The following is a 25,385-nucleotide window of genomic DNA, read 5'->3' on the forward strand; positions in this document are numbered from 1 at the left end:
CTAATGCTAAAATAATGAGAATTTTTTGAGAAGTCTTTTTATCCTTAAGAACACTGTTAACACTGAATTTCAGTAAGAATATAACTTCACACACTTAATATGGAGCACATTTTAGAAATAACCAGGTTCACAAAGAGAGTAGACATATTATTAAAAAAATTTTTTTAAGATCCACACTTGAAGATTTCTTATATTAAGACTACATTTTCATATTCTAGGGCTGTGGTAAATTAATTTAATTTTAATTTAATCCAACAGTTTTATTCTTGACTGTCAATCTGAAACAGACAAATTTCAGGTTTCAAGATAGGGAAAAGGAGGCTATCTGTGGGCCTGCCAGTGACTCTGAATTTATACCCCCCTCGAAACTATGGGCAATCTTTTGCATATCAACATTGTGTCCTGTTGTACTGAAAACGTATCATCATCATAAAAACAGAAGAAAAAAAAAAAAACCCAGCATCAATTCATCTCTCTGCAACCATATAAAAACAATCATAATAAAAACATAGGTATGTTCTCATTAATACATAAATATGAACAAAGGAGGGTGCATTTAATTCTAAGTTTTACTCTGCTTTGGAACAATCACACAATATAATCAATGTCTCATGTCACTAAATTCAATTTGGTTTTTAATTCACACTATTTAAAATACTAAATGTAATTTTCCAAATATTTAACTTATAGTAATTTCTGCTTCATAAATTTAAATGAATAGCAATAAAACAAAACTATACTTAAATAAAATAAAACATTTGCCTATTTTCTCCTAGAATAACATACAGTACTGTAATACCTTGTACTTACTTGTACTTTCCAGCAAGAGGCCATAGTACATTGCAGCATTAATCTCCAGTTGAAAGAAACTCATGAAAGTAAACCTTTGCTTATAATAAAGAATTACTTTTTAATTCTAAGCTCTTGGTTGCTCTAGAAAATATTTAAAATATCTAAGAAAATATAAAATACCATATTTTATCTTCCTTTACTTAACATGACTTAAAAAAAGAAGAGAGAAACCTATTTACATCAACTAGACTAATTTATCTGCTCTAGATTGTGACTAATAATCACAACCCATGTGTTATTCTTCATTAAAAAACTGAAGTTTTCAGGGCAAAAAAACAAGTTAACTCAATTCATTTAACAGATTATTCCCTGTTCTCTTAAATTCTGTTGGCTTTCTTATTTTTGATCTGCTTCTCTTCTCGTTTCATACTCATTTCAAGGCCAATGTCTCCCTCATTTCAAGCTTAGTATTTACTACTCTGCAGAACAGAGAAGAAAACAGTTAGGGAAGACAGTGGGCTTGTTTGCCAGAAATCTGATCCATTTCAATGAAAGCAGTCAGTGAATTAACATAATAACCAAGGTCAGGAAATACTATCTGCAAACCCAATTAGACGGAGAACAAAGAAGTGCATTTTAACGACAAAGAGGAGTAAGACTGGATTCTTAGATTCTTAGGTATATATACTCCTTCGATTAAAGATTAAATCATCCTATTTCTCCTCTTTATGCAAATAAACTATAGAATTATAAAATATGTTGACTGTATATTTTAAGATATATATTTCTTCTTTTTAAAGAAGGTTATAAAATGAGAAAACTAGAATATTGTCATTAAAATTCTCAGTTTCTAGAATTCTGTGTCTTGGAGAAACAAAATCTTTATTAAATTACCAAATTCTATGTGTGTTTCTGATGAGTAGAGCACTACTCTATAAAGGAATTTTAAGTATGAGCATTTCCCAGTGGTTTTTATGAAATCAGTTATTTGACCATATTTTGGAAAAGAGTAAAGCATAAGTTTTATGAGTGTTTTCTCAAGGGAATAATGATTGTATGTTTCTTCATGGGTCATTTGCCACATCCTTATATTGGTATGAATATCTGCTACAAAGAAATTTTCCAAAGCATAATTTCAACTTTCACTTCATATTTCTGAAAAGCAAATTTAAATCTCAAAGTCTGATGAGGAAGAACAGATAGAATCAATGCTTTGTGTAGCTGGAATATAAACATGAACTTCTACAAGGCCAAATTCTTTTATATTAAAACTAGCCTGTAAAATTAAAAACAGAAAAGAAAAAAGATGTCTTCAAAGTAAAAAAATATTTTTAAGAAAAAGAATATCAAGAGAATGACAAGCCATAGACTAAGAGAAAATATTAGTAAAATATTTATCAGACATATCTGATAAAAGAACCAACATCCAAAACATAAAAGAACTCTTAAAACTCAATAAAATAATGAACAACTCAGTTCAAAAACTGGGCAAAAAACCTGAACAGAAGGTTTTCACCAAAACAAGATTTGATGAAATCTTTTTTAACCAAAGATTACACAGATGGCAAATAGCCTGTGAAAAGCTGCTCATATATACCATGAGAGAACTGCAAATTAAAACAATGATATACCACTACGCATGTATCATCTTAGACTGCAAAAATACTGGAAACACCAAACGCTGGTCAGGTTGTAGAACAACAGGAACTTTCACTTTTCCCTGAGGAATGCAAAATCGTACAGCCACTTTAGAAGATACTATGGTAGTTTCTTACAAAACTAAATATGCTCTTACAACACCATCCAGTAATCAAGTTCCTTAGTACCTACCAAGTGAGCTGAAAAGTTTACCTCCACCCAAAAACCTACACACTGATGCTTATAGCAGCTTTCCTTATAATGCCAAAACTTGGTAGCAACCAAGATATCCTTCAGTGGGCAAATGGATAAACTATGCAACATCTAGACCATGGAATATTATTATTCAATGCTTAAAAAAAAAGAGAAAGAATGCAGGAGACCCGGGTTCAATCCCTGGGTAGGGAAGAATCCCTGAAGAAGGGAATGGCAACCCATTCCAGTATTCTTGCCTGGAGAATTCCATGGACTGAGGAGCCCGGCTGGCTACAGTCCACAGGGTCGCAAAGAGTCAGACACAACTGAGCAACTAACTCACAAAAGCAAAAAAAAAAAAAAGAATTATCAAGCCATAAAACACATGGAGGAAACTTTAATGTGTATTACTAACTGAGAGAAGCCAATCTGAAAAAGCTACATACTATGTGATTCCAACTATCCAAGATCCTGAAAAAGTAAAACTATGGAGGCAGTAAAAAGAATAATCGTTGTCAGAGGTTGGGGGCGGGAGGTGGGAGGGACGTGAATAAGTGGAATACAGAGTATTTCTGTGGGAGTGAAACTACTCTGTATGATACTAAAATGATAGCTCTATGTCATTATACATTTGTCCAAACCCACAGAATACACACCAAGAGTGAACCCTAATGTAAACCATGGACTCTGGGTGATAATAATGCTACCTATACTTGCTCATCAATTGCAGTAAATGTACCACTCTGGTGAGGGATGTTGATAATGGGGATGCTATGCACGTGTGAGGGCAAGTAGTATATGGGAAATCGCTATACCTTCTTAATTTTATTGTGAACCTGAAACTGCTCTTAAAAAATAGTCTTTTCAAAAAGGGAATATAAAAATTTTAATATAACATTCTAATACTGGTTATAAATACCAAAGCAGCATTTTCATACTTCCATTTTAGTATACTATTATTTACCAAATACAATAGAATACAATCAATGCTATCTTTTGAAGCACTGACATAAAAAGTCATTCAATTATAAGATTAGTTTCAACTCCCAGATCAGTTTCTGCTCCAAAGGCTAAAAAGTTGACACATAGGAAGAAAAGATTACAGAAACAAGAGAAACAACCAATTAACGTACATCAAACCAATTAGATTCCCTAGCCATCACTGCTGCTGCTGCTGCTGCTGCTAAGTCGTTTCAGTCGTGTCCGACTCTGTGCGACCCCATAGATGGCAGCCCACCAGGCTCCCCCGTCCCTGGGATTCTCCAGGCAAGAACACTGCAGTGGGTTGCCATTTCCTTCTCCAATGCATGAAAGTGAAAAGTGAAAGTGAAGTCGCTCAGACGTGTCCAACTCTTAGTGACCCCATGGACTGCAGCCTACCAGGCTCCTCCATCCATGGGATTTTCCAGGCCAGAATACTGGAGTGGGATGCCACTGCCTTCTCCACTAGCCATCACTAAGAAACCATTTTTATGTAGAACAGCCAGGTGGGGCTATTTTAACATCCAAATTCAGCTATTCTTTCAGTTGCTCAAAATACTACTCTTAATAACTATATAAATTGGTCCGTGTTACAGCTGCCTCAAATTTAAGAGCTGTGGATCTGCCTGCCTATGCAGGAGATTCGGGAGCCACGGGTTCAGTCACTGGGGTCAGGAAGATATCCTGGAGTAGGAAATGGCAACCCACTCCAGTAATCTTGCCTGGGAAATCACAAGAACAGAGGGGCCTGACGGGCTACAGTCCATGGAGTCACAGAGTCGGACGCAGCTGAGCACACAGGGACACAACTGAGCATGCACGCACAAGCTTAACTCCAGTGTAGGCAAATTTCAGTTTACTCTTCTCCAGTTCATTAGCAAGGATAATTAATCTCTGCAAGAAGCCTCTTTTAGAATTTGAATGTCACCGAAGCAAAATGAAATAAAAATATTTTATCAAATTGCAAGATTCATAGTACTTTATACTTCCCATGGACAATAAGCTCTTCCTCAGAAAGTCTGGGGACTTCCCTGGTGGCTCAGATGGTAAAGCGTCTGTCTACAATGCGGGAGACCCGGGTTCAATCCCTGGGTTGGGAAGATCCCCTGGAGAAAGAAATGGCAATTCACTCCAGTACTATTGCCTGGAAAATCCCATGGACAGAGGAGCCTGGTAGGCTACAGTCCATGGGGTTGCAAAGAGTCGGACATGACTGAGCGACTTCACTCACTCACTCCGAAAGTATGGTTTTTATCTACTATATTTAATCTAGAATCATAACTTTTAACTGTAACAACCAAAAAAAGGAAGAAACTGTTTTAAGATCAGAGTGTCGTGTGATGCAGCAAAGATCAATAAATCTTTGCTGATGTATTATTTATAGATTATATACTTAGAAGACATCTAATAGTTTCTTTAGGCAATACAAAGCTGTGTTCAGTGTCTGCAGGCCAAGTTTAATACAAAGAACAAAGCTTTGTTCATCTCATATTCTGTTTGTTAAAATGGGCAAAATGAGGTCTTAAGTTTTCTGCCCCTTATCTTTGGACTATCCCTTTGTTCACACTGTCTCACAACCATCCTAAACGAAAGTAAAAGATATCTCACACATATAACAACTTAACTTTCTGTCTTACCCCTTCCCTAAAAGGGCAAGAGACAACCTATTTTCCACCTGAAAAACTCCTGTGTGGCTATCAATAACCATCAAATGCCAAGCCTTCTCAAATTTACATAAAGGACAAAAACTCAGTGAAGATCTTATGATTAAATGAAAGCCAATGCTGTGGTTACAAAATGTTACAGCATTTTCTTAGAGTAAAAATTAGAATACTTATAGAAAGTTAAAGTTGCAAAGAACTGGCTTTGAATTCCTTCAACTATGAAATGATTTTGGGCTCAGAACAAACGGGATTGAAATTAAGGGGCTGAAAATAAGTGAGCTTTTTTTAATTGAGATCAAGTTTATTTCATAGATTACAACAGTAATACAGTTATGTAACTTAAAATGATTCAAAGAAAACTTGGGGTGATGAACAATTTACTGCCCATGAAATGTTCTATCAAACTGCTTAGAACCAAAATAATCATAGTAACCACTCAGTTTACTTCCCCCTGAAGAAATCATGAAATACATTCTCAACTAAGAAAGGAACTAATATTAATCAAACACCTACTTGCCATGTACTATAAGGCATGTGCCTCATTTAATTATCAATAATGCAGGACTAACATTATTATTATGTCCATTGTACTGATTTAGGCCCAGGAAGAATTATCTTTCAAAGATCATACAGGCTGTTATGAAGTGAACAACTACCTGTTCTTCCCATTATGTCACATCCCGTCTGTCTGTAAAGATTTTAACATAAACTTTGGGGGGATAATAGTAAATAAAAACTGCTTATCAAAGATAAAACACTTTCAGTAATATACCAGCAGTTTTACAACTTCTCTGAAGAAATAGTGGTTAACAAGTACAGCAGTCCTTGAAACCCTGATAGTCACTAGAGGACCATTCTTTTATATGAGAGATGTTTGTCCAGACTATGCAGGTCTGGGCTTGAATGCAGAGAATATAGAGTTCCTAATCTCATGGAGTTTACATTTAACATGAGATAAGAAAGAGAGAGCCATGGGATAAGTCAGTCAGTGGTAAGTTCTATGAGAAATAAATAAAGCAGGCTAAGGGAATAAAGAGGGACAAAGATGTGTTACTGTATCAGAAGGTCAGTCTTCTGGATGGCACCCAGAGACTTATGGGCATCAGGTCAGCAATGGGTCCTTTGCCTAGTGCTCCCATTTATAAAACATTCTGCGCTGGCAGTAATGCCGCTCTTAGAAGAAACAGGTTGGCATTGTTTTTGCAGAGGCTCCCCGCTCAGAACTGTATGTTGTTCAGTCATGTCTGACACTTTTGCAGCCCCACGGACTGTAGCCAGCCAGGCTCGTCTGTCCTTGGGATTTTCCAGGTAAGGATACTGGAGTGTGTCTCTTTCAGGGGATTTTTCCAAAGCAGGGATAGAACCCACGTCTCCTGCATTACAGGCAGATTCTTTACCACTGAGCCCCCAGGGAAGCCCCTCAGAACTGTATATATACGGGGTAGTTATTTCATTAGCAGTAGTATAATGACAATTGGATTGATGATGGAAACAAACAAGCAATAAGCATTCCTTTTGCATTCCAGGCCCTAAGCAGTGTTCCTGTGTTCATTTTACTGTGTTCAACTACCAAGTGTTATAAAGTCCTAGTTTGGAAAAGTGCAGATCAGAAGTGAGTCAGTAACTGGGACACCATGCTTTTTAGGGAATCAGACAGCCACACAAGTGGTATCAAAGAAGTATAAGCTCAACTTAGCTTCAAATAGCCATGTGCTATGGTACAGAGGGCACTGACAAAGAGAGGCCCCTGTGGCTCTGGTTATCTAGGCACTTCTGACACCTCATTCTTGACTCCATTCCCCACTCCACCCTAAATGTTCAGGTTCTGTGCTACCGAGTTATTTTCAAATGACAAATGGGCAACTGTATATAAGTAGGCCAGGATATAGTGGCAGCTAGAGTCAGATGCTGGCTACATACAGCAGGGATGCCACTACCCCAATACTTGGATTGGAGCACAGATGGCTCTACTGTGGGTACAGTGGGTGGCAACAGCTCTCAGGCAGAAGGAGATGAGAAGTGGCTGCATTTATCCCAAACTTGCAAACAACCATTTTCCATTTGTTGAATGGATGAAGTTACTCTCTTCAATAGTTTCTCACAGCATTTAGGGGAAAAAGAAATACACACTCCCCAGCATGCCTTGAATTAATGATTCCTGTCTACCTCTCCAACACAACTCAAGATACTTCATTCAACTACTGTGGCTCCAGCAACACAGTCTTTCTTCAGTTCCTCAAACCTGACAGGCTCTTTTCTCATGGACCTCTCCACTTGGAACATTTCCCTTCACCCTCAAGCTGGCTGCTTTTCATCCTTCAAGCTTTAAATTAAATGTCACCCCCTTAGAAGGGCCTTTGATGACCTTACCATCTAAAGGAAACGTAGCTCTAATCTTCCCCCTTGTATTCCCTATTACTCACTTGTTTCCTTCATAGTACTTAACATGGTTAGAATTTGTTTACATGCTGCATGTGAATGTTCTTTTTATCTATATTCCTAAAGACTGAGGGCAGGGAAAATGTCCACTTTATACAGTATTATATCCCAGCACCTAACATAGTACAAGACTCAACAAATATATGTTGAAAACCAGACAATGGAAACGGTAAAATGCTACACTTCATCTGAGAGCAGTGTACAAAATGTACTGGAGGTGTGACAGGCAAAAATAGACAAGAGTGGCTCTACTAAAAAATACGAGGCTGTTTTAGGGTAGTGGCAATGGGAATAAAATGGATGGATGGATTCAGTCAATCCTGACGATTCTGACAGGCTTATTAGAGCTTTGAGACAGTAAGTGAGAATGAAAGCATGAGATGGCTTGAACCTGGGCAACTAGGAGAGTGGAAACATCCTGAACAGAAATAGAGCTGTCAAAAAAAAGACAACAGATATAAACTATGAGGCCTCAGGGACAGTGTGGGTAAGGAAGCTGAAGACTCAAAGAATCGGAGGTGCTAGGCATCCTCCAGGAAATGTGTGACAGCAACCTCTCAGGGAGAGAAGTCTGATCTAGAGAGATCCTAAATGAGGCTCTGAGAGTGAATTCCACGGAGAGAGTGGACTTTGCTATGGTTATAAAGTACACGGCTATCATGTGCTTAGGTTTCTAAACTTACCTCACCTTTAAGGTGCTTCTACCCTATTCCTAGATCTCTTTCCAGGAGAGAAACTCAAACAAAAGAAAGTTCTTATTGCTGATTCTTGGGTCGTCTCTTTACGTGGACACTCAGGGAGATTTTAAGTTTAGCTTTACCATCTTCTTTCTCAAGTTAACAAAGAAATATTTTTTTTAAAGAAAATTTCAGATACAATAATAAAAATTTAGTGAAATTAGGCATAATTTGTATATTCTTCAGAAACTATCTATAACTCAGACATGCTTGAATTTAACATTTAAGTAACAAAATAAAAACATGATTTGTAAAGAGGCAGAAAGCTATTCAACGCCCCCTATCCTGTGCTTCCTGAGTTGATGATGATAATGGTTAAATGATTTTAAATTGTAAAATACCAGCCCAATGAAAATCCAGCTAGACTAATTCAAACCATTCTGAGGACAGAGAACTGAGAGATTTAAATTGCAGCCTGCTCTTCCAATTTGATTAAACTAATGTAAAGATTATGTTTATATAAATAAATAATTAAATGAGGCATTGATAATATAAACAAAAATTAGAAAACAAAGTTTGCTAAAGAAACTCACAGCATGCATGACCATTAGTAGTAAAAGCTAAAATCAAGCAATGATTTTTAGACTTTAAAATGAAATACAATGTTAAACTAGAAAAGTGCAACATACTTAGGAAGATTGTCAGGTATTTATAAAAGTTAAAAACTAGTGAAAAACTACTGCAAATATTTTCTACTCTCTATATTTTCTGATAGTCATTAAGGTCAATAAATAATTACCTTCAATAAAAGGAAAAAATACCTCTACTGAGAACAAGGGTGCAGAAACAAGAAAACACAACCTCAGTAATCTGAGAGCACAATCAAAAACAGAAATTACATTCTACCTACAAAGCAATAAATATTTACATGCAGGTGGAAGAAGTATCACCTTGGTCAGCAAATGAGAAGGTTTTCCTGCAATGTTTCTCAGAAGAAGGGAGGTTTCCCTGTCCAGATAGGAGTGCTTGTGCAGGAAAAGAGAGAAAAACAAAACAAAAAAAGGCAACAGAAGTCAGTGGAGGTTTCATGAGTTTAAAATATAAAGTAGACAAAGCATGAATGATTCTCTACCATTAATTTCATATTTCACCTAAACTCAGTGAAATGCATCTAAATTTAAAACCAGAAAAAAAAAAAAAAGAAAAAGAAGAAGGGAAGGGAGAGACCCGCCCGTGCCAAGAGTCACGCTCTAGCCCGCTCCTGATGGTCCCTCACTCTGGGAAAAGGGATCACACCCTGCAAAGATCATGGAGCAGCTTGTCTCCCAGGGCTGTGCTTGCGAGTGCTGTTCATGCAGCACAAAGAAGCAGGTGTCAAAGCCCAATGGCTAACCATATTTCTTCCTCTTGTTAAAGCCTATACAAGACCTATACAGCTTTAAATAGTGTAGCCTGAGAGAGGAGGCAAAAAAAAACCACCTCAGTTTAAAAACTTCTGCAATTACTTCCAATCAGTGATAGCTACACCAAGAGGAAAAATGTTCATAAATATTTTGCCTAATGGTATGTTTTCAGTAAAATTTTATGAATTCACTTATTACATACTAATAGTACTGCACTGCCCAAGTAAAGGACTTCTAAATGAATGACATAAACAAAATATTATGAAGTGTTGCATCTTAAATTGGTTAAATTAATTTATATATTTTCATAAAAATGATTTGTGAATAACAGTCCCTAAGTGTCCTTTTCTCCTTTAAAATTGTTTCAGTATTGCAATCATATTTATTGAACTCATATAGAATAAATTGCAGCTTTTTTGATATATGTGTAATTCAGACTTGCTTATCCCTAAATAATTCTAAGTATTTTTTAATGTTATGTGGTTATTAACCATCATTTAAAACAATGCATGGCACAGCTTGTGGAATTATATAAAATATTTCACAATATTATACTTTATAAATCTAAGTATATATCAAATTATTATCAAGTTATTCTCGAGAAACAAATTTTTGGAGAGAAAAATAAATACAAAAGCAGCACCTACTCTCATAAAGCTCACTGTCACAGATAATATAATACACTACTTCAAAATTAAAATACTATTACAAAAAATAACATTAACTCAACTTTTACTTGTACCTATAGTATAGTTGGTTTGCTATATTGTATGTCATTGCCTGCGGGTTTTTTTTTTTTAGTTCAAGATGAGCCTTACAAGCATACCTGCCCTTTCACCCACACCTAGGTGGTAAAAAAACAGCCAGAACCAAACCAAACCAAACCAAACCAAAAACCCCAAGGTTTAAAACAAAAATTGAATATATTCATCAATATCAGCACTAACAAGGTCAAACAAGCACAAAGAAAATCATCTCTAAGCTTTCAATTACCTAGATGGTATAATCTCCTGAAGGTAAATATTAGTTGACTTGTCTATTAGAAAAACAGTAGATAAGCAAAGTTTCTGCAAACTGAATTTAATTTGAGGTTAGCAATTAGCTAAGACCAGGAAGAATATTGAGGACAACTAAAAAGACCAGCTGTAACTTTCATTGCCCTTTTCCTATTCATTTTTTGTTATTCTCATATGGGGACAAAAACATATTATTACATCATTATGTAAAACATATAGAAAATAATTTATTGAAAGACTAGTCTTATTTATCTTACAAAAATTACTTTCTCAAAGATGCCCAAAATGAGTAGAATATATCTATTCATATAATTATTTTTCAAATTAAAAAAAAATTTGCTTGAGGCCATCAAAACCAATTATTCTTTGGTAAATACAGTTCTGTGTGGGTATAAATTGCTCAGTCGTGTCTGATTCTTTGCAAGCCCATGGACTGTAGCCTGTCAGGCTCCTCTGTCCATGGAATTTCCTAGGCAAGCGTACTGAAGTGGGTTGCCATTTCCTTCTCCAGGTGGTCTTCCCCACCCAGGGATCGAACCCAGGTCTTCTATATTGTAGGTAGACACTTCACTGGCTGAGCCATCAGGGAAGCCCAAAATAAATAAAACTCTAGACATTAAATTCAAGTTTAAACTTTAAAAAATGTCTTACAAAATTTACTCCATCTTCAAACTCAAATCACCTCAAGACTTCAAATTACTAAAAAAAAAATCCCAAAATCTATCTGATCAGATTTTATCTAACTGTATTTGTTTACAAACCCTGAAGTAGAAGTTACTGATTTTAAAATACTGAAGGTTTAAATAAAATAATATTTATTGTGCATAATAATATTGTGCAAAAATGATATTCCTCAAAAATAAGGTTTAAATACTGAACTTTAAAAAAAAAGGAGAGAATCATGATTGGTGACCCCCAAGCAAGACACATCTAAAAAATGAGACCACAAACATAGCTGAACAAGATCATGAATCACATGTTTGGGACAGGCATGTACTACTTAACTGCTAGCAGAAAGGGAGGTTAGGGCTCCATGTTCCCTCTAACTACAGGGATTGTAGCTGAAAAAACAAAAATATAGAAACCAGAAGCAGCAAATGCCTTCGGTCAATAAATGCCTTCCTTTATCTATCTTTCCCTACTGGTGCCAGTCACACATGGCTGTAGAATTCCTCAGAATGGAGGTGGGGGTGGAGGGAGATCTGGTTACTGGAGAAGGATGCGAGAGGGATGAGGAGAGCGGTGTTCAGTTGGAGGACTGAGAGAAGGGAAAGACACAGTGCTTTGGGCACATCATTAAATTAGTCTCTGTCTTGGTACATGTTGCTGGTAACAAAAATGCATATAGCTGCATGTAGGGCCTTCTTATCTTTTCTTTCATTCACCATGAATGCAAAGTCAGCAGCCTATTTTTAATTCATTAAATTTAATTTAATTCATTAAAAATAGTCCATTTTCTTTATTAGCCCATTTTCTTTCTGTCTTTTATTCCCTCCTTTTTTCATTTACTCAATTATTTATTCAATGTTGAGCCTGGAACCATGCCAGACACAGGAGATGCAAAGGTACCCAAGACAGGCATTACCTGGTCTCACGGAGCTTAGAATCTAACAGGGAGGAAACTGACAACTACACTGCAGTGTGTAAGTGGTAGTAAGAGGCAGACAGTGTCTAAACCAAATCAGAGGTCTCGCAAAGTACTTCTGCAAAGGCCTCAGGTCTCAAGTCCTGCAGGATGAGCAGGAGGCAGCTCCAAGCGCAGTGGAGGGCACAGACAGAGCAAAGGGAGGTGCCAGTGGCTCTCAGTGCTGGTGGTGCTTCCCTCTGGGAGGCATTTCAGGGGGAGCTGGGAATACTCTGGGCTGTCACAGTGAGGAGGAAGGGGCATTACCGGTATTTACGAGGAGGGAAGCCATAAATACTAGATGCCCTGCAAGCATGGAACAATGCCACAGAATTAACAACCAAAGTCCCATGTCACACGTGAATTTGTAATGTCCTTATATGGAAAATCATACAGCTGGGAATTTCTGTTTATAACAATCTGAGTTTCAAACTCAATAACTCCATTTTACATATAAGCACAAAGTATTTCTGTGTAATTCTGATATTCAATGACTATTCCAGGAATGCTATTTACTTACCAGAAATTGAGGGAAGCCTGCACTTAATTCTGTTCAACCTTTACCAAGAATTACTCATTACATTGAGAAATCATTTCACCAATGGAAAATCAGCTTGAATTATAAAAAAAATTTGCCAATACCAAAACTGGTAGCCTCAGTGTGCCCTCTGTCACATGCAAGTAAATGGTAAGAGTTTTGAAACTGCTTTTAACAGAATTAAGAACTAAATACTAATAATGAAAAGAAATGAAAGGCTGAAATTTCACTGAGCTTCATTAACACAGATTGTGTTAAAATATTTCAATTGCTTGTCTTTCAGAGTTATTTAAAATACAGCACAATGAGAATCTATAATGTAAAAAGTCAAATGTAAAAATCATTTTATTACTACCTAACCCCATGCTACAAGGCAGAGAATAATTTTGTCACTATAGTTACAAATCAGAGTCATTAAATTTGCAAGAATTTTGCACTTATTCATTTTCTTTTCTTTGGTAATATATAAATTGTATCAGCACATTATTCCTACTTCATTTAAGGTTATTTCACTTTTATTAGTTACTATATAGAAGTATGTGTTTTGTCTGTTATTATGTGTCATAGTATGTTTTAATTCTGGGTCCACTCATATTTCTTTCTTTTTCCTGTAAAAATGACTTCTGATCTCCTTTTTCTTAAATCCAAGGTTCTTATTGTAAGTAGGTGTAGGATTTGACTATTTTTTCATCGTGTCTTTTAATACAGTTTTTAAATGGCCAACCACTTAAAAATGAAAACATATACATTAAAATATCATAAATTACTTTTGGCTATTTCTCCCTCATATTAGGTGATAGGGCATTAAAATCACTATAATGGGGGGGTGTAGGTAAGTTATATTATTTATGAATTTCATTTGGGATAGTAAAGATAATGTTATAAATTATTTGTTAGAAGATACAGGTATTGGGGCTGAAAGGACTGGGCACTGCTGCCTGAGTGGAAGAGATGACAGTGCAGATATGATTAGTAAGTGTGGCTGGTACTTTGGAGCTTAGGGGACAGGCCAGAGGTAAGGTTGGGGAAAGTTTTTCACTAAGCAGGATATAACCCAGTAGTGACTCGTGAAATCAATTCACTGGGTTACTACCAGTATTTCTAAAGGACAGGAAGAGAGGGAGGAAGAGGGGAGAGGAGAGGTCAGAGGGAATCTTATTCAACTGGGGGGGGGGGGGGAATTTATTTTTTTTTCCAATGCTTCATAGATGACCCTGAAACAGCACTGTCTAATGGAAAAACAATACGAGCTACAAATATAAAATTTTCTAGTAACCACATTTTTTTAAAAAGTAAAAAGAAAATGGTGAAATAAACTAATGTTAGCATCTTTTATTTATTTTTTTGTACTAAGTCTTTGAAGTCCAGCATGTATTTTTATCTTTATAGTGCATCTCCATTTGGATTAACATTTGGAGCGTTCAATAGCTTCATCTGGCTAGTGGTCACCGCATGGAACAGCACAGCTCTATACATCCAGGTTCGTTAATCAATGACCAAAGGAAACATTTTTAAAGAAATTAGGTTTCAGTTAAGTACTGGCGCAGAAGTCATACGCTTGATATCCCCATTCTAAAGAACAGTTAAATTTAGTAATATCTTGAGAAATTTACAGAAGCCCTTAGCTTAAGAACAAAACAGAAAGTATGTGGTTCAGGTTCCAATACAAAATTTCTCTATACCAGATACGCTATCACTAACACAATCTTACCATGAGTATTAATATTCAATGGTACTGTATCATATGGTTGTTCATGTTTCTGCTCATGTATTTTTTAAGCCTGGCTTAATTTTTATTCAAAAAATTGAGATATATGAGAAGGTTTAACCATCAGGAGTTCTAAAGAATGCATTCCTCTTCACTGATACTTCAGTAGTCCCAATGGACATGATTATAGAACTTACAGGTGTCAGTTCAGCCTGTTCTTCTGTGAAGTCAATATGACGCTTGGCCTGCTTGCTGGGACATCTCAGAGAAATAGCATGCTGTGAAAATGCAGGAAGGAAGAAAATGATAGGTAAAGGAGGTGGAAAAGGGCAGTTCTCATTACCATGCAGGAAGAGAAAAGATCACTGAAATGAACTGTTGAAACAAAATAGTAATGAAAAGTTGCATGCACCTCATTGTATTGTGCAAAAATAGAAAAGGTAAGAACCTGATGATTCTAACCCTTTACAATTTAAAGGTAACCTCACTCTTCTGGACAGTAGAGCTCTATGGCAGAACTACCCAGAAATACCTTGTCCAGTACCAATTCATACTTCTGAACTTCAAATGGGCCTTAACTGCTGTTTGGCAGTACTCACTCTCTTCTCTCCTCTCTATCATTCCCTCTAAGCTTGTTCTAAGTAGTTTCCAAGTTCTTCAAGTTTCTGGTTTCACTCTTTCACCTCTTCATATGCCCTCACTTCCCTCCATTACTAAGGAAACCACACCGATCTATCATGACAATCTTCATCTCTAAAAGGTATCCTACAGCTATGTCCATATTCTCATCCTTCTCTCCAGTTCCATGAGTTAATACCTGCTTCTCCCCTCCAAAGCTACACCATGTCCTAGATCCCACTCATTCCCCCTCTAATATCCCAGTCTCTGACACTCAACTGGTCCAGCTTATTGGGGGTGGGAAGGACAGAAAAATATTCTTTTGGGTACCCTCCTCTTGTTAAATTATTATTTTCTACTTTATACTGCCAAGTTTCCTGAATTCAGCTGCAGTGTACCTCTTGCACTTATAATTCCCTGCAATCTACCATCCACCTTTCTCCTCCAAAGTCTTCATCCTTTGAGTTGCAATGCATCCTGTAATTCATTCTTAAAGTCATCAATGACCTTTTAACCAACGTTTCTGTCTTTCCTCTCATAGTACTTGCCTTACTGTACTAAAACTGCTTTGGTTGTCTGTTCTGACATCCCTCTCGCCATACAATAAATTATAATCTCATAAAGACATTGTGTATTATGTTCACAGTTTTATCCCTTACAGCCCAGGTACTCCAGCATTTATGGAATGTATGAATAGCTATTCATGCCACAGGCTTGGCCAGACTAAGAGTGATTTTGCTTTCCTCTCTCTAAATTTTCTCATTCAACATATTCTTTAACACTGTGTCAGTCACCACATCAATGTGAGGCCTACCGAATCTATATTGCCAATATCCTCATTCTTAGGAAATGAGTACTTTAAGTATTAACAGCTAAAAGGGCATGAAAATGCAACCAACTCTCAACTGGTTCAGGGGAAAAAAAAATATATATATATATATATACATAAAATAATACAGTAAATGTCGCAAAATGTTAAATTACTGAACATGAGTAAGAGTTTCATGAGTTCTTTATACTATTTTTTCAAATTTTTCTAAGTTTGACATTATCTCAAAATAAAAAGTTAAAAAATAAATCTATTCTCACTAGGCTCAGTCTCACACAAGCTCCCGTCATATTTCCAAATGCTTACTGGCTAGTTAAAAAAAAAATCATTATCTAAGGTGTTCAACAAGAGATGGCTATGTGCCATGTTAAACAGTATGATGGAACATTATTAGTTATTGAAATTCAACACATCCTTACCAAAAATGAATATGCACATGGGAAGTATCAAAGACAATGTGGACCAATTTTTAAATCTTTACTGAATTTTACTTTTTTTTTTTTTTTTTTGGCTAGGAGGTATATCTTAGCTGCCCAGCCAGGGATAGAACTTGTACCCCTTGCACTGGATGGTGAAATCTTAACCGCTGAACCACGAGGGAAGGCCCCAGTTTTTACTTTTTCTTTATCACTACTTTCATAAATCTAAAATCTGTGTTTAAAACACATATGTGAATGTGAAGGTCAACTCACATAAAATTTGCTCTATACCGTCTCAGTTTCAAAAAGTTTCATTTGTTACAAAGCTATCATGTTCTCTATCAATCTCTCAAAAACTCCACAAATCTCTGCAAAGTAAGTTATGAATCACTACTTTCTTGAACTGAACCTATAACATGTACCATTTATGAGCCAGAATCTTGTTGGGGAGGATGTGTAGAAAAGCAGTGATCTGAAATATGAGCCAAAATCAAGAAATGAATGACCTCCTATCAGAGTCATGGTTACAAAATACAACATTTTCTTTTGGTAGCTAACACTTTAAATAATAACTGGAAGAAGGTGGAGGTTTGTGAACACATATTAATGTTTCAATAAAACAGATTTACATCCATCTTATACTGAGGTTATGTGCTCTTCACAAATATTAAAAATAAATACAGCATGACGGTTACAAATCCAGACCTTTATGGGGTGGCCAGAGTGCCTGGGTTCAAGCCCCAGCTCAGTATTTCCTGGCAATATGACTCTGGGCTTATTATTTAACGTGTTTCCTCATGTGTAAAATGGTGTAAAGATAGCATTTATCTCCAAATGTTACTATAAAAATTAAAGGAGAAACAATAACACTATTATTAGAAGAAGAATGGGAAACCACCAGCCATCATTTGAATTTTATTTAAACCTCAATTCATTTAGATTACAGCTAGCTTACGGTTGTTAAAATTTTAACATATTCAGGAATATACTAAAACACCACCAGATGGGGATGTTACTACATAAATCTCTTTGCCTTTTTTCTACTGCCCATGTAGTTCTGTCTCTAGGCTTGGATCCGAGACGCACTGGCTGGTCTAGCCTTGTCTAGATTCTCCTTCAATTTTATGATGAAGTAGCAAGGTAATGCTAATGCTGTAGGAGCTGTACAACCAGACTGCCTGGGTTCAAATCCTCGGGAAAGTTACCTAGTCACTTTCTGCTTTAGTTTCCTTCATTGTAAAATAGTGGTGAAAGTGAAAGAAAGCGAAAGTCTCTCAGTCGTGTCCGGCTCTTTGCAACCCCGTGGACTGTAGCCCACCAGGCTCCTCCGTCCATGGGATTCTCCAGGAAAGAATACTGGAGTGGGTTGCCATTTCCTTCTCCAGGGGATCTTCCTGACCCAGGGATCGAACCCAGGTCTCCCGCATTGCAAGCAGATGCTTTAACCTCTGAGCCACCAGGGAATGGTACCTATTCTCAAGGCTCTATACAAACTCAGTGTTAAGACATGTAAAGCACCATGCCCAGCACAGAATAAGCAATAACACAGTAGCTGATATTATTTTCTATTTCCCCTCCTCTTCTCTTTATTCCTCTCCTAGATATTTAACTGGCCATTATATAGCCAGTATAAGGTTCTTTACCAGCTCTCCCAACACAAAACAAAACAGACTTAAAACCAAATAAAAATGCTTTTTCGCTTTTAGGTATCTAAGAAATCCACAAAACAAGGATCACGGCATATATGCCAGTGTTGACTGGGTGGTGTGTTTGTACCTATCCCTCTATTACCTTCTTAGGCCAGTGAAATCTAGAATTAAAACACCAAGTTGGTACATGTGGATAAATTTTCAGTGAGATGCAGCAACATAGCCATTAAAATTTTAGGAGAAACGTAGTTGTAATAACTAGTAACTCCAATCTTTCAGATACGCAGGCCTCTTAAAATTTCAGAAAGCCCTGAGCTCCCATCTAGTTATTATCTCAGAGCAAAAAGTTGCTTTCTGAGAATAACTGGGACCTCAATGCCAATGTCACCTGTTATTACAACAAACACAACTGCTGTTTTCTTTCCAATATCTCAAGATTTCTGCACACATTTATTCTTGAAATAGTTCTGGGAAGTGAAGGAAGTAAAGGAATTACACTGAAGCTATCATATGCTATGCTGCATATCACATTATTAACATACTGGTATAGCCACAGAGATTTCATTTAAAAAAAAACTCTATACACATGAGGGGGAAAAAAACCCCACAGCATTGAAAAGCTTTAGTAGCTCAAATATTTAGGAATTCTTCCTATCAAAATATTTACAATACATCATCAAATATTCTTAAAGATTCAGCAAAACTTTTTGAACCTACCATAAGCTTCAGTATATGTTTCTAAAAGCATTTTTATTTTAAAAATATATTTTTGTGTATAAGATTCCAAATTCAGAGGAACTGTTAGTTTAAATCCCACCAGAAAATAAATATATAGGTATATTATAGCACTAACCTTTCATCAGTAAACCCTACTTTATATAAAACTTATAACATGCAATTACTATTTAAATTTGCAAACTGCTGTCTTATTAAAAAGTATTGTTTTATCTTTTAATGTGAATAAAAGTGCCAGTAAGTCAACTGTAACATTTATTTCACGTTGCTATAGAGTCTTTATTAGAATTTACTTCAGCTACAATGAATTCTAAATTTAAAAACAGCAAATGAACACTACTGATGGATTTCATAAGAATACTAACATTATTCTGTAATTCATTTTTATGTTTATCCATAAACTCATATTTTTATGCTAAATCAAACATTCAGGAAATAATCATTTTTGATGATCAGCTTCACTTTATTTTTAAGATACTGATAAAAGCTGGGAGGCAAATGTTATAGTTTTGGAATTCAAAAACAGACTTCCCAGTTATTTGACCTACTTAATCCCCTCTTTGGAATAATGCCCCTACCAAAGGGATAGTTGGAGGCTTAAATGAAATAACATATGTGAAGTGCCTGAAAGCACAGTATTTCAACAAAAGTCAAGAAAGAGGAAGGCAAGAGAAAAAGACTTACTCTTCCTGATGTGAAATTATACTATGCCTAGCCCTGTTGGCTTCAGAGAGCAAGGAGGTAGAAAGAAAAGCTATACAATTACTTTGTTTTCAGATGGGCGGTTTGAATACCCACATCCCCAAGATACAATAGTACCAATCTCAAATTGATTTTTCTAACTGGTATTAGTGTCACTAAACTTCAGTGAGAGTAACTATTCTGTCCTAGGTTTCTTTAGAACAGGCATAATTACTGCCTCTAAAGAACTTAGAGGTGTCTAAAAAAAAGTTTCACTGTCAGATTTTCATATGCTACTTCATCTGAAGCACTCTGTCTGACCATCTTGAAGGAAAACTGCTGATAATTTTAGAGTACAGAACTTCTAGACAAAGATGGATTGAACACATGCATATATTTAAATGCTTGTTCAAATATCTGATTGCTTCTCTTTTGAGCCAAATAATGTTCTAGGTGCTAAAGATACATTAGGAATCATAGAAAATTTTTGAAAATTCCTCTCCTCATGGAGCTTACATTCAAGTGGAAAAGACAGACAAGCAAAATTTTTACAGTAAAACGAAGTCAAATATATAGTATTCTAAATGGTGATAAACAGAAAAATAAAGCAGAAAAGGGAGATAACAGGCTTTCCTTGGGGTCCAGTGGCTGGAAATCCACCTGCCAAGGCAGGGAACACAGACTCGGTCCCTGGTCTGGGAAGATCCCACACACTGTGGGGCAGTTAAGCCCTCCACAACTCCTGAGCCCCGTGCCTAGAGCCTGTGCTCTGAGTCACCGCAATGACAAGGCAACACACCACAACAAAGAGGAGCCCCTGCTTGCTCCAACTAGAGAACAGACGAGCACAGCAACGAAGACCCCGTGCAGCCATAAATAAATGAAAAAATTTTTAAGAAAAGGGAGGTAAGTACTCACAGGACGGAGGAAGAAGAATTCATTTAAAACAGGGTGATCACAGAAGGCCTCACTGGAAAAGCGACACGTGAGCAAACTCCTGAAGGCAGTAAAGGGGTACTGTCCTGAGGAAGCGTATCCAGGCGGGGGGTGGGGGGTGGGGGAGGGCAGATAAAAGGGCTCTGAAGCAGGCTCTGACTACTGGCCAAGAACTGACAGAGCAAGAGAGGGAGGGAAGAAAGGAATGCTGGGGCAAGCCACAGAAAGCAGATCTGTTAAGGCCCTGCAAGGATTTGGGTTTGAAAACAGGTAAGATACAAAGCCTTTGGGTTTGAAAACAGGAGGGGCAAGATCTGACTTACCTTTAATAGGACCACTCAGGGCTGCCATGGGGATAACAGACTGTTAAAGGAATGGTGAACACAGAAGACTAGTCGTGTGTCTCAAGACGATGTTGGCTTGATGGCAGTGAAGGTGGTGGGAAGTGATCAAGTCTGGATATATTCTGAAGTTAGGGCAACAAAACTGGCTGTGGGATTGGAAGGAGGATGAGGAATAAAAGAGATAAAGACTCCAAGCATTTTGCTGATAAACTGGAAGGACATAATAGCCATTAACTGAGATGGAGAAGACTGTGGGAGGAATAAGTTTGGGAGAAAAGATCAGGACTTCAGTTTTAGACCAGTTAAATCTGAGTTACTTTTCAGATGACCAAATAGATTAGAAAGAGGATGCATGAGCCTGGAGTTCAGGGAGAGACACTGGCTAAAGAAACCTGTATTCCCTTGAATCTAAAGATGATTTAATGCCAGTCCTTTCTTGATCTTTATCAGAAACTGTCAACAGACAGCTTTGCACAACCCGGTGTTACTGCCATATTGCTGACAGTGAGTGATAGATGCTAATGGACTTTTGAACATGGCTTCTCAACCTTGATGGTATTTTGGGTCAGATAATTTTGTTGTGGGGGCTGTCCTACTGTAGGATTTTAGCAGCACCCCTGGCCTCTACTTACCAGACATCAGTACCACCCTTCTATCACTGATGACCAAAAGTGTCTCCAGACGTTTCTGAGTGTCTCCTGGGGGACAAACTAGGTTCTAGTTGAGAACCATTGTTATACAGGGATTAGGATGTAAGGGGGGTTAGTGTACCTTAAATAAATGAGATGGGGATTAAAACTGGGGAGTTGTCAGTGTGTAAGATCACCAAAGGAGTAGACAGAGAGAAGGGCAATCTGATGCCTGCACCCTGGGGCACTCTACGGCTAAGAGACCACAGGCAGGAGCAGACTGTGAATGGCCAATGAGGCAGTTCTACTCCCTCCACAAATCCCGCTAAAACAAAGAAAAAGGATTTTGTTGTTGCTGTTGTGTTAAAGACAAACTCATGAGAAGACATGGCAAAAATCTGGAAGCTAGAAGCATCTGGTTGAGTGTACACAACTCAGCATGCCCAAGGAAAGCTGAATGCTAAGCCAAAACTGGAGAAAAGCAGAGAAGCACCCCAATTTACATTTTGTAACCTCAAAGCGAAGCAGCAGAAGTGAAGGTGGGACTAAAAGCAGGACTGGCTGAAAGCATATTTAAGAAAGCAGTTAACTCCCAGATTTTTCCTGCCACCAGCAGTGGTCTCAGGTTCAGACTGATAACTCATTCATAGGACCAAGAGACCACAGCTTGGCACCAGGCTCACTTAGTTCTGCAGAAAGACAATGTGCTAGCATGCAGCAATGCTGTCTTCAGAAGGGATTTACACAACCCACCAGGGGCCTTTATGGACCCACCACTGTAAGAGAAAGAGATCATGTGACTAAGCACAGGCATCACCCTGGCCTAGGGAAACTTCACACTCCACAGGAAGCAGCCGTGCATTTTGACAGCCAATGTGTGTAGATTCCAGAGTTGCTGGAGGCACATGTTCATGCTCACTTATAAGAGTCACAAACTGCACACCATGATCAAGCACAGTGTCTTTTCATAGGCTTCTAGAGTTCACTCACAGTCTTCCTGGTCCATATGCAATCACCAATCAGGGTCAATTTACAATAAACAATATTACTGGGATACATTCTATATTTATTAATCAAGTTTCTAGTAAAAGAATGCCAGGAAAAGGAAAATCCAAGGTTATTTCCCATGGAAAAAAAAAGGCTCAGATCTGCTATTGTTAAACCTTTCTATTTAACACAGTGATTCTCAAATGGGGGCAATTTTGCCTCCAGGGAACACGTACCAATGTCTGGAGACTTTATAATTAGAGGGATGTATGCAGTTATGGCAGGCTTCCCTGGTGGCTCAGAAGGTAAAGCATCTATTTGCCTGCAATGTGAGAGACCTGGGTTTGATCCCTGGGGTGGGAAGACCCCCTGGAGGAGGGCATGGCAACCCACTCCAGTGTTCTCGCCTGGAGAATCCCCATGGAACGAGGAACCTGGCAGGCTACAGTCTGTGGGGCTGCAAAGAGTTGGACACAACTGAGCTTCTAAGCACAGCTCAGCACAGCATATGCAGTTATGACACCTAGCAGATAGGTGCCAGGATGCTGCTAAACATTCTACAAATGCACAGGAGAGCTCCCTACCACAAATTATCTGGCCCAGCACGTGAATAGTGATGATGGGTGAGAAACTCTGACCTGGTATGATTAAGTGGAAGGTCGTGTTGAGGACCATTCCATATCCCATGCCTTCTTTCCCAATGGGCTGTAAAGCCCTGACAACAAAGTGCATGCCCTCCAGGCAGGGGACTGGAAGAGTCTTCCGTGGAGCAGCTTACCCACCTGAGAGAAAAGACCTAAGAAGGATGATACTAGAATAAAGATTTCAAAAGACTAAAAAGAATTTTAAGAAGATGAAATAGATAAACACCAATTTTAGTCAAACCAAATAAAAGATTTAATCAGCTGGGAGAAAGTTTGGAGTTGAAATAGTAATAAGCATACAAAAAACTATTTTAAATTTTAAAGAATTCCAGGAAAAGCAAAATGTAATGTCTCCAAAAGGAAATGTAATAAAAGTATATTCAGTTTAGTAGTGAACTGCAAGTATACAGGTCATGATAATATAAACACTGAATAGTTACCCAACCAAAATAAATTGGAAGGGGAGGGGAGAAAAGAGGGGAACTGTCTAAGGAGCGCTATATCCTAATTAGGTATATCCTCATTTTCCAGAGTGAGAAGCCAGTAACACAAACAACTGAAGAAAAAAAAAAAAATCAAGATACAGCAATATATCTGTAGATTTAATGATACGTAAATACACCACGAATCAGCTAAAAGAGTAGAAAGCGCTTATCCCAGGAGCAGAATACAGCGCATGTGTGTGCCATATGCAGCGGGTTGGTTTTTTTTTTTTTTTTGGTAACAAAGTCTCTTTAGAACTTCATGACTCTTTAACTCCATGCATGAAAAACTAAAGTATTTTTTTTAAACTGTATTTGAGTCTGGTGACAATTTAATACATGGGGTTGGGATCTAGTAAGCCTCCTTCTGTTTTCTTGGCTTGAATCTCAACAGACTAGATCCAGAAAAAAAGTATACTGAAACAAGTTCCAGATTTGTTAAACTACTTTTCTACCCATCTTGGCAAGGCAAAAAAACAGGCTGATGGAAAAAACTTTATCTCCTTTCCTTGTTTTTTCCTGGATTACTCACCAAACTTTACATTAGGTCTTATCTTAAATTATTGTATCATTGTACACTGGCATCCTTGCCCATGGATACCACTCGATACCATGTGAAGTGTTTGCTAGGAGAAGACTTCACTTTTTACTTTATTTGCTCTTCAACTGTTACTTATAATGAATGTGCTTTTACTGAGGGAACTTTTATAATGAATGTATTTTACAGATGGAAACATACACCAAGATTCTTAATTAGCTCATAATCTGCCCTCATGCCTCTTGACCCAACTCAAAATAATATGACTGAAAAGAAAGAACATACAAAACACAGAATAAACAAGAAAGCACATCTCTAATAAAATATTACTCATATCCCAAAAGGTAAGTCTAAAAGATATAAGTGACACATGCTAAGGAGCTGGTGCTAAAAATAATGCTCAGGTTTCACAATGGAGAAAGCAGTTTTCTACAGAATATAAACCATTTAGGAAAGTTTCATTAAATAAACAAAGATTTATTCTTCGATATAATTTGCTAACTTCCTTTACAAGCAACAAAACTCAAATTTATCTTCAAATTATCATGATTCATGCTTCTTTCGTGCTCTACAATGCCCACAGTGAAGCTAGGTAAGTGAGTGGATACCAAGAGTTAGTGACTGATAGAAACTGACCAACTAAATTAAATCAATGTAACAGATCCAAATTTTGAATTCTCTATAATTCCTTAAACAATGTTTTATAAGATTTTAACTTAATACTGATTAATACAAATTATTTTACTCTATTAGAGAGCATTGTAGATATACACTGAACAGAAGGCTGGTTTTATTCTGCCTCATCCATTTTCTTTTTTCTTGCTGTTACCTTATAACAAAATTGCTTTCTTCTTGATGAACAAAACTCAATTTAAAAAATTCTCCTTTATCAAGCTCAGCTTTTGCTAAAGTTATTTCATCACAAATCCATTCCTTATCCTCACCTCCATCATATCAGAAAAACTTCATCTTTTAAAATCTGTTCATGTCTATTATATCACTTTTGACACTCTGAACCACAGTATGAAGAAGGCAGACTATGTACTATTAGTTCTACTTTACTTATGAGACACTGAGGTTCACAAGACTGAATAACTCATTTAGGACCAATGGGTAATGAGACACTTGGAACCAAGTTTTCTGACTCCAAGTCCAGTGGTTCTTTCCACCACACTACATCAACTCTTTGATACTAAAATGGAGTAAATGGTGAGAATTT

The 25,385-nt window shown here is 37.2% G+C and overlaps 1 protein-coding gene across 5 annotated transcripts in view; it reads right to left on the bottom strand.

The window, feature by feature from the left end:
• Positions 1-25,385, bottom strand: part of RAPH1 (Ras association (RalGDS/AF-6) and pleckstrin homology domains 1) — a 100,863-nt gene that overhangs the window by 27,933 nt on the left and 47,545 nt on the right. For 2 of the 5 annotated variants that reach the window (XM_069578063.1, XM_069578067.1), the window contains exons 5-6: positions 14,873-14,953; positions 9,337-9,411 (exon numbers count right to left, since the gene is read on the bottom strand). The exons of 1 other annotated variant lie outside the window; for it this stretch is intronic. In XM_069578063.1, coding sequence (XP_069434164.1) covers positions 9,337-9,411; positions 14,873-14,953 — 156 coding nt within the window. The remainder of the gene's footprint in view (positions 1-9,336; positions 9,412-14,872; positions 14,954-25,385) is intronic. 2 more of the 5 variants (XM_069578065.1, XM_069578064.1) reach the window with 2 other exon arrangements.

Source organism: Ovis canadensis, chromosome 2 (genome assembly GCF_042477335.2).
Source record: "Ovis canadensis isolate MfBH-ARS-UI-01 breed Bighorn chromosome 2, ARS-UI_OviCan_v2, whole genome shotgun sequence".
In the NCBI taxonomy this organism is placed as follows: domain Eukaryota; kingdom Metazoa; phylum Chordata; class Mammalia; order Artiodactyla; family Bovidae; genus Ovis; species Ovis canadensis.